The sequence below is a fragment of the Ipomoea triloba genome, chromosome 14 (assembly GCF_003576645.1).
Source record: "Ipomoea triloba cultivar NCNSP0323 chromosome 14, ASM357664v1".
Taxonomy (NCBI): domain Eukaryota; kingdom Viridiplantae; phylum Streptophyta; class Magnoliopsida; order Solanales; family Convolvulaceae; genus Ipomoea; species Ipomoea triloba.
In genome coordinates, this window is record NC_044929.1 from 7,325,189 (window position 1) to 7,335,741 (window position 10,553).

Consider the following 10,553-nt stretch of genomic DNA (forward strand, 5'->3'; position numbering starts at 1 on the left):
TTTTTGAATTTAAGGGGAAATTTAACAATTTTCGTAAGAATAATAATAATAATACTCCGTAATAATTATTATTATTGTTGTTGTTGTTGTAAGCATGAAGGTTCGATATTAGATGTGTTAGAATTTTGTAATGATATATTTGTATTTTGGCAAAAACATGTGTGAGACCGTCTCACGAATAAGGATCCGTGAGACGGTCTCACACAAGTNTATTATGAAAAATGTATTACTTTTTCTCTAATAAGTAACAAAAATTGTATTCTTAATTAGTGTTATATTTGAGCATATAAGTATGACATTTGCACATAAGTGTGACATTTGCGTGGTGTCTTGACCCGACCCGACCCGTCTCACGAATAAGGATCCGTGAGACGGTCTCACACAAGTCCGTCTCACGAATAAGGATCCGTGAGACGGTCTCACACAAGTGTGACCCTTGTATTTTTATTTGCATGTGGACTATTCGCATTTTATATTTGATACTTCGGTTGTCATTAAAGATTTGATGAAGACTTAAGTATTTTAAAATTAAGAACTGAATATTTGATTTTTTTATTTGAATATTGAAAATTGTACTTGTGTTTAAATAAGGGCTAACCCGGGAATGGGAATTCGGAGTATACTCCCGGTCTCCTTTGTCATTCCTATTGGCTTTTAGTGTCTACTAGTATTATACCCGTGCGATGCACGGTCTAAAGTTAAATATTGTTATGTGATTTTATTACGTAGTTTACAATGATATAATCCATAGAACTAACTTTCTTTATATGTTGTAATTTATGTAATAGGAGCTAATTTAAAAAAACATTATAAAAGAAATACTTTATAGTACAAAACATTAATTTGTAAAGGAAATTTACAAATTATTAAAAACTTCATGGTACACAACATTGGTAGTGTAGTTACTACTCTCACCTCCTTCATTGGGTATTAGAATTTTTAACCCAGAAGGGTTACTAATCCTTGAAGCAGCCACATATAGTTGACCATGAACAAATACGGGTTTCTTTAGTAGTAGCTCGACGTGTGTTAAAGTCTGTCCTTGGCTCTTGTTGATAGTCATTGCATATGACAGCATTAGGGGAAATTGCCTTCTTTGAAATTTAAATGGCAATCTTGTATCAGTTGGAGTCATGGACATCCTTGGTATCAACACGACATTACCGGCATTGTGGCCTTCGACAATCTTTGCTTCTACAACATGATCAGATAACCTAGTAATGATCAATCTTGTACCATTACAAAGTCCCATTGAGTGATCTATATTTCTCAACAACATTACGGGAGACCCAATCTTCAAAGTTAAAGAGTGGTTGGGTATGCCCGAAGCTTTCAACCCGTTTAAAAATTCTGGAGTGTGCATATCATATAGTATACCATTCGTTGAGTCAGACTTACAAACACTGTCGCAACTTAGGTATGTATGGCTCTCAGCAACATGCAAATCACTCATATACTCATTTACCGCATTGACCACATCTAGTGTTGGCGCAAGTATGGCACGATTCTCCATTTGTTGAAAGTCTGATCCGCCCTGCCTGAACATAGGGAATACACTATCCACTATTGCAGATATGTAGTCACCATCTGATGGCAATAACATTTCTTTCGGTATTTCAACTTTTGCATGGCCATCATTACGTCCGCCTAAAGTTCCATTTCCTATATCAGCCAACCAAGCAGCAAACTGTTCAATATGCAGTTTATTGGCAGACGCATCAAGTGTTCTAAGACGCAGGTTCTTTGTCAGGCGTAGTACTCGGCATGACTCCCACAGGTAAGATGAGTTGATTGCAGCAGACACAATATCTTGCCGAGAGCCTTTAGGAACGACCGGTAATATCTGCCTGAAGTCACCCCCTAATACCACTGTCTTCCCGCCAAATGTCTTATGCACGCTCTGAGGATTGCTATACCGCATAAGGTCTCGCATTGTCTTATCCAAAGCCTCAAAACAGTGTTTGTGCATCATGGGTGCTTCATCCCATATGATTAGCTTGGCTTGGATTAGCAGTTCGGCCAGTTGACTACCTTGACTAATGTTGGACGTGGAATCCTCGTTAACTGCAATTGGAATGGCGAACCTTGAGTGAGCTGTTCGACCTCCTGGGAGTAGTAATGATGCAATACCACTTGATGCAACATTCAGTACAATATCACCTGCCGATCTTATCTTCGAAGATAATGCTTTCCAAACAAACGTTTTTCCTGTACCTCCATAACCATATACAAAGAACAACCCCCCCCCCTTTGATTTTGTATATCACTTAGAATGGTGTCGTATACAACAAACTGCTCATCAGTTAATTTACTCTCCATCTTCTCACTTTCTTCTCTCATGGCCTGCCTGTCGTAGTTAAGCTCATCAAACAGCAATCGATTGTTGCCAATAATGCATCATCATAATTTGGATTTGGCATTTGCGGGTAATCTTTCAAACACTTGTTGTACAGCTGCAATAAAAGCTCTAGTTCAAGAAGACCTAGGTTTTTCTTCTCATCATCAGACAATCGCAACCCTGCAGTTTTAAAAATAAGACATAGATATCTTATTCACGATAGAGCAAAACATTAATCATTATGTCAACTATATGACTTGAAATGGAATTAAGAAATTACCCATGTCTTTCAGCACTAATCTCCTGTTATATTGGCAATCCTCACATAGATGGTGCCATACGTGATTCCACACATTCTCAAGTCGATTCACCAAGTTTGCAGTGAGTAATATGACAAATAATTTCCTCAAAGATTGGGCAGTAGACCAATTACTTGCTTCATTAATTGCATCAATGTATTCTCTATCATCGTCTAGCAGCCCTCTAGCATAGCATGCATCTCTAAAAGTTGGGTATACAACACCTTGAACTGTCTTGATGTCTTGAAAACTCGTCGGACCACGGACTACGTTTAAAAGACATCTCAAGTAGTAAACTTCACCACTACCAGGAGGTACAAAAAATATGCGTCCAATAGAGAAACCCCTCTTCCTAGGATGCCATTCCCTAATATCTTTCTTCCACACAAATTTACTTGGCATGTCAATATAAGACAACTCTTTAGCAGATGCATATTTCTTGTTAGCATAAAACCATGCGGTGAACATACTTTGATTGACAGTCGGTCTATTAAGCACATTTTCAATCCTATCATCATCCTCAAAAACAACTGTTTGGCAGTCTGGCAAATAGAAGCTTAGTCTCTCAACGGGGGGGTGCCTAAGCTGTACATCGAAACTCAACAATCGCCAAGCTGCCTCACACGCGGACACGTATCGACAGTCGTAATACATTGTAATTTCATCCACGGCTACATTTTCGTTTTCATCATTTGTGGTCTTGTAGAATTCAGCAGTCACCCTATCATTCCCTTTGTTGACATACTTGAACAAATATTTGATTGATCTTGATTGGTTGCACCATTCAACGTTTATATGTGCCTTGTATTTCAACAATAGATATCTATTGTGCGGAACACAGTACCTGCTGTCCAAATGCACCCCATTTCTTTCGACTGTTGCACCATTGTCACGACGCCTGTAGATTGGGTAACCGTCATCATCCAATGTGGATACCTCAACAAATTTTTTGGGAAAATGTTTAGAGCACTTTTTATTGACCATGCACGGAGATTTAGGTCTTTCTTGTCCACATGGCCCGTGCATCATAAATTCCCCAACAGCTTTATAATACTCATAGTCTTGTTCCTTGTTAGGTATTTTGGCAGATATGAACTCATCCATGTGATTAGCTGAAAAGCCTTCGGTCAATCTTTCTAGGAATATGAGTATGTGAGCGTGTGGTAACCCACGTTTCTGAAATTCTATAGTATACACCACTGTATAACCAAAAAAAAAAAACAAAAATCAGAACACATATGGTAAATAGAAAGAGCATATACATAGTCAATTCTTTTTTATTGTCATATTTAAAGAAGGCATTAAAATAATTTTATGAAATACCTGCGGTTACAATACCAAATAGCTTGCCATTGCGTATCTCTTTCACTAAAGCATCCAACTTCATCTTGAAGACTCTAGATACAATGTCTGGCCTATCTTCTGCATTGAGGTTGCATTTGTCCATAAATCTTTGAATCTCAGGCCACTTAGGATTGCATGTGAATGTTATAAATAAGTTAGGATACCCCTTATGTCTGCAAATGGCCATTGCATCCTGATAATTCTGTATCATATATCGAGCACCCCCTGTGAAAGTCGAAGGTAATATGATCCTCTTACCTTGCTTGTTTGTATCAACCTCCCCCCTAGTCAGAGCATCAATCAGCCCCTTGTATGCCTCACACCGCAATGCCTTCTGATTATTGCGAATGTAAAGTAACCTGCCGGATTCCACCATGGTGTAAGCATCAACCAGGAACTGTTGATACAGTCGTCTCGCATATAACATTGTTGACAGTTCACTGAACCTGTCGTGGATTCTGTAAGCAAAATATTCCCGCTGGGAAACACGAACCCTAGCGCCAGTTGTTTTTGTAGCTGTAGTACAGTACTGGATATCTTCACGATAACCATCTTCGCCTAACGGGAACAAAATAGGATATTGCAACGGCAAGTATGCTGGATTGAGCTCGTTTATTCTCTTAAGTGACCCGGCCTTTGTCTCCACTATTATATCTCGTTGCCCTAGTGTAGGGTCTAGATCGCCAACAATTAAAGCAGCAACCTCAGAAGCAGTGGGCAAATTGTATGTTCTGGCATCACTCTGCCGCCTACCAATCAGCCTCATCTTAAAATTTACTTGTGGATTGTTGTCAATCTGAGCTTTTGCCCATCGAAAAGATTGCACCAACACATTGTGCTCATCTAGATCTTGCTTGATATCTTGAACTATATCAACATGCGTTTTGTCCTTCATTTCAGCACCACTATTTGATCAATAGGAATACATTAGTTAAAGAGATTCTTGTAATAATTTTGTGGAAGTAAAAAGTAATCGATGAGGTTATACAACAAATACAAAATTTTAATACCTGAATGCATTGATGCGGTTCTCTACCTCGTTCTCCGTGACATGGATGTATAACTGAGCAAACTTCGGGCTCTTACCAACATCTGGCAGTAGTCCTCCCATTAAATGGTAATTTTGCCCATTTATCCTAAATATCGGTGGGCAATTCCCAAGGTTGATGGATTTATCTACCTTAGCCCCCAACGACGTAAAAGAAAACATGTTATTGTACCTCCTTATGTGTTTTAAAAATTCATTCCGTTTGGTGCCTCTTTCAAAGAATAAGTTGAAAATCCTTTTTGGAGGTAAAGACATTTTGGGTAGTTTGATCTTCCCATGACCGCAGCACGTTGAATATTTAGCTGTTCCGCTACGCACAGCCTTATTAACACGCTCCTCAAACCAATAGATTGCGTTGCAGTGTTCGCATATATTGTTTGGGTCACCAATATCCATGTAGGCAACTGCAAAAATGCAATCATCTAAGATATATAATGCAATTTGATTAAATAAAGTGTAAAAATTAATAAAAATTAATTTTGAAGTCTGCAATTACAATAGCATACCAAGAGTTGGTGTTGGTGGTATAATCAACTCATTGTCTGGTTCAAAGCATTGACATGTAGGGTGTTCATTACTGTTGAAGTGTGATTCTGTTTGCAAAATGACACAATAAAAAACAATCGAATATGAGCATTAACTAAATAACAATATTATATCACATGTTTTGCCGAATGAAAATATGGCATTTATTATGCTAAATGCACTAATAACAATTCATTGATATTTTCTGAACCAATGAACTAAACAATTGTAGGCAAGTATTTATGAAATTTCGAATAAATAGTTAATAACGCAATCATACGTACCTTCATTGGGTAGCGGCAGTTGTTCATGTTCGTTGTCTGCCTGGGAGAAATCTTGTGCTAGATTGCGAACTACTAAATGGTCATCAACTGTATGATTGACATGGCTTTTGCCAGTTTCTATAGCTGTTGTACAAATGAAAAGCGTTATTCAACATTATTTAACCATGTATCATTGCTAATAATATCTAATAAGGGATTACTATACACATAATAAAACTAAATGACCCTATCCGAACTACCTAATAATACAGTAACATATAATAATGTTAACTTAATTTTCTACACGTAGAGTACATATGGCATTTATTTTGATTCAGAGTGTTGTAGGATACAGAATTGCAATCCTGAAATAAATTAGTATTTAACAGATAGAAACAGTTCACGTGTCTTTCAATTCAAACAGATTGTACTTCATGCAATTGGATATAAAAAGATTGTACACATTATGAAGTAGAATAACTAACCTCTTGAGAAATCGGTTAGAGTACCGTTCACTCTTGTTAGAGCAGAATTTGACAAAGGTCCATCATTGGTGTACGGGGTCCCGTTGTTTGACTGCGTCGGGTATACCATTCCATGAAACCGGCGTTTAGTGGGGTCTCCTTTGAACATGCAAAAAATATCTCAATTGATGCATGCGAAAAATGTATTTATTATGACATAATAATATGGACAGAATTGATAACTAACCATTAGTCAAATCGTGTAACGGGATTTTTTGTTTTTTCTTCAATCCTATTCAATATATCCAAGTCGGTCAACACATAATATAATTCTTAAAAACATTTATAGAACCGTTATTAAAATTTATTAATATGGAATAAATCTCGTGTACGAAATGAATTTCCGCATACCTTTTAACTCATGTGACGTCTCTGATGTGTTATTCATGCAAATAATACTGGATTTGATTAAGTTACCACCTGAAAATTATCATGTCGTTGAGTCAAATACGTTGTTTGTAATATTACAACAATGTCTACAATTTCTCTACAAATGAATGGTTATAATAAATTAAAAGATATAAGAACTTACTGTTAGTCAGGATGCTCAAAGGTGAATTGGTTGTATTCTTAAAAACAGCGGAAATGCACGAAACTTGCGTCTGTACGCCTTTCCCATTGTTTGGAGTGTTATTATAAGTATCCGTTATTCGCGCATTGCTTGTGTTCTTTGAAATATTACAACAATATAATCTATTTATTAGGTCGATAGTAAACAACAAAGTCTGCCCGTTACGATGTTATTATCAGTACCATAGATACACAAATATTAAAAAAATAACACAAAAAGTAATCAAAATCACCTAAATATATAATTACCTAATATTATATAATTACCTAATATTATATATATATAATAATCCATTAGCTAAACAATTTTGGACCCAAAAAAAAAACGCAGAGTTATCGTGTCGTTGCATCTGCGATTTCCCTTCAGACCAAACCCAACGCTGGCAGTGCTCTTTCCATTTTGTGTATCGTGGTTACCAAATCGATGTTCAGATCGATTTTGTGTACTAAAGTGGAGCTGTATGAGCTCCACTTCGGTCGATCTACCCAGACTTCGACACAGAGATGGCGAAATCCACAACCGGAATCCCATTGTTAGGTTTTCATTCGCAGATTCCGACGATCAGCGATTAGGATTTGTGGATCTAATGAATCGAGCTACGGTTACTGGTAATTAATGAATTTCTTAATGAATTCGTTAAATTCTGTGCTGTTTTTGTTTCACAGGTTAATGAATTCGTTAAATTCTGTGCTGTTTTTGTTTCACAGGTTAGATCTGTTCTACATATGTGGACTAATTGATTCCAGCCTAAGGATTACACAGAGCATTTAGGTACGGTTCTCAAATTTTACAATAATAACACAGAGCATTTAGGTACGGTTCTCAAATTTTACAATAATATTAGTTCTTGCTAGTGTCAGCTCTTATACTGTATACAATAGCTATAGTTTACATTTAAGGAATTCATAGTTCTTAAGAAAATGAAGTATTGTTTAGAACAGTTTATGATATAAACCTCAAAATTTGATGAACTGTACATGCTAGTGAATACAAATTTGATTCTTAGATAATATGAACTGAAGTGATTAAGGTGATAATGTATAAGGGAATGCAAAAGTGATTTGAGATTACTGTAGAATACCTTTGTTCTGAGTTTGATGTTTCCTTTTGATGCCTATGACTGCTGAACAGGTTATCTGCCTCATATTTGCATTCCCCAATTTGTATCTAGGGTGATTTGGGACAAAACTGTTTTAGCTGTAGTTGGGATTGGTATTTTAATACTTCCTACAGGTTTATGACTGGATAGATAATATGTAGTTGAAGGCATGAATACCAAAAGACCCTAACATCATTAAGGCAGAAAAGCATAAAGATTACATAGTAGTACTACCACAGTATTTAATTTCATAGTCCACCCACTTAAAAAATGAAATAAGTTGTAGTTCTTGAGTTAAAGTGTAACCTAGATATTAGAAAGAATTATTTAAGCACCAATAATTTGATTTTTGTATTATATGTTTCTAATGTATTAATTTTGTATACCGATTATTAATAGCAGATTTTTTTATTTTCAGCCCGAGAACAAAGATTTTAGAGTTGCAGGGGGAGCTGTGTTGGAGCTGAAGTTTATGTGTAACCTCCTTTCTTTCATACAATATGAAATAAGTTGTAGTTCTTGAGTTAAAGTGTAACCTAGATATTAGAAAGAATTATTTAAGCACCAATAATTTGATTTTTGTTTAGTTAAACTGCAATTATTAGTTTGACCTTTAATTATTTCTTAATGCTGCTACTAACACCTCCTTCTATTTGGTTTAGTTTGACTCTGACAGTACTGTCCCACCATCTCCTATGCAGATCTGTTATTGTGAAAGTCATGCCTTCAAAAGGACTTAAACTATTATCACCAATTTTAAAATTGCTAATAAGGTATGTCATATTATAGTTAAGATTGTAGTTATTAACCGTATATGGTATTAACCAAGTATGCTCATAGTTATTTAAAACACCAATGTTTACCTATGAGTCATGTAAGAGTACAAAGCAAAACACTATCTTAAAACACAAATATCGCGCTTTTTAAGATAGTGTTTTACATAGTATTTTGTGTTGTTACATGACTCATCCCTAATAGTTTAAGTTGAAGAATACAAACTATACAATAATAATAACCATTTCTAATAGTTAATACTATCTATTACACAAATTTGGAAAATGAATACTTCTAGCCAAGTTAAGTCAACATTTTTTTATTCTGCACTAAGAGAACTACGGTAAATGTTCTAATGCAATCTCTTTTTACAGAAAACCTAACTAATGCAGTTCGCAAATTGAAAGTCCGTGATTTTGGGCTTCCTCAGCTGTCATTTGTTGATGCCACATCTGCTGTTTACTGGACTGTATGAGTTTCCACTGTTTTAAAGTTTCTGAGTTTAGTTTTATAAATTTGTATACCGATTATTAATAGGGGATTTTTTTATTTTCAGCCCGACAACAAAGATTTTAGAGCTGCAGGGGGAGCTGTGTTGGAGCTGAAGTTTATGTGTAACCTTCTTTCTTTCATACAACAAATTTTATCATATGAAGTGATACACTATTCTTATAGAACTAAAAGAATATTGAGTAACCTTCTTTATTTCTTCTAGATAGAATGTAAAGATTTAAGATATTAAGATATTTAGTTGAAATGGAAATTAATACTTATTCTACTGAAAATGAAATGCTTTTGTAGTGAAAATAAAAAGTCTTGCTTTTGTAGTGAAAATAAAAAGTATTTTCTGCATTTGTTAATCCAGGTTTGTTAATAGGACGTACTTTTTTTTTTCATTTGCATTTAACTGTGCGTGTTAAGGTTTTCCGTTGCCTTTATTTGAGCAAGTGCGTTAGAGTGCGCTTGTAGTGCATTCTGTTTATACATAACAGGTTGTAAAGGGTTTCGAATACACAGCAGCCATATGTACTTTGTCTCCATTAGTAGACGTTAATGTTTCTAAGCAGTTCATGGCTCAATAATGCCTGAAGCATGAATAAAAAACAGTATTTCTGGGATTGAATTTTATTCTTTTAGTGTATTCTTACATAGAAATTCCAACGCTAGTGCATTAATGGTTTTAATTGGTCTGATTGGGATAATAAGATCTTACAGAAACACTACATGCTTGCTAAATAACACTAACTAAAGCTTCAATTGAGTTTGTTAATGAATATGACCTTGCTAACAGATCATACTTCTTTTTTTCATTTTACTTTAAGTGTTAGATGTTAGAAATCTTTATTCATTGCTATGTACTATCTATGTGATTAAGTTATGTATTCTCAATTTAATAGCATATAGGTACTATTAATACAGAAGGAAGAAAGGAATACACAGAGCAGGCAAAGGTAAGGTGTACATTTATTTATAGCAGATTAAATACAAAAGTAAAAAAATGATTGGATAAAAAAAGTAAAAACAATGATTGGATAAAAAAAAGAGTATTTGACATTTACATTTACATTACTACTCATACATTGTTTTAGGAAAAATACTTCAACATGGAGTCTTGGAATACAGAATCTTTACAGCAATTGTAGAAGATTATAACTGACCACTAACCTGCAAAAAAAAAATAAAAAATATGCATACAGTATACTTTAAATTCAACAATATAGGTACTGGATGAAAATATTTAATACAACCCCAAGATTCATCAAGTAGC

The 10,553-nt window shown here is 35.1% G+C and overlaps 1 protein-coding gene across 1 annotated transcript; it reads right to left on the bottom strand.

The window, feature by feature from the left end:
- Positions 1 to 856: 856 nt before the first annotated feature.
- LOC116003876 lies at positions 857 to 6,411 on the bottom strand. The gene is made up of 9 exons (XM_031243817.1): positions 6,303 to 6,411; positions 5,839 to 5,961; positions 5,536 to 5,622; positions 4,992 to 5,433; positions 3,961 to 4,886; positions 2,619 to 3,836; positions 2,388 to 2,518; positions 1,760 to 2,248; positions 857 to 1,393 (listed from the first exon to the last, which is right to left on the bottom strand). The coding sequence occupies exons 1-9, from the start codon at positions 6,409 to 6,411 to the stop codon at positions 857 to 859; spliced, it is 4,062 nt and encodes a 1,353-aa protein (XP_031099677.1).
- Positions 6,412 to 10,553: the final 4,142 nt, after the last annotated feature.

Coding starts and splice junctions, on each gene's coding strand:
- LOC116003876 (XM_031243817.1), bottom strand. CDS start 6,411: ATGGTATACCCGACGCAGTCAAACAACGGGACCCCGTACACCAATGAT. Junction 5,962..6,302: donor TCTAACCGATTTCTCAAGAG/GTTAGTTATTCT, acceptor TTTGTACAACAG/CTATAGAAACTGGCAAAAGC. Junction 5,623..5,838: donor ACTGCCGCTACCCAATGAAG/GTACGTATGATT, acceptor TTTTGCAAACAG/AATCACACTTCAACAGTAAT.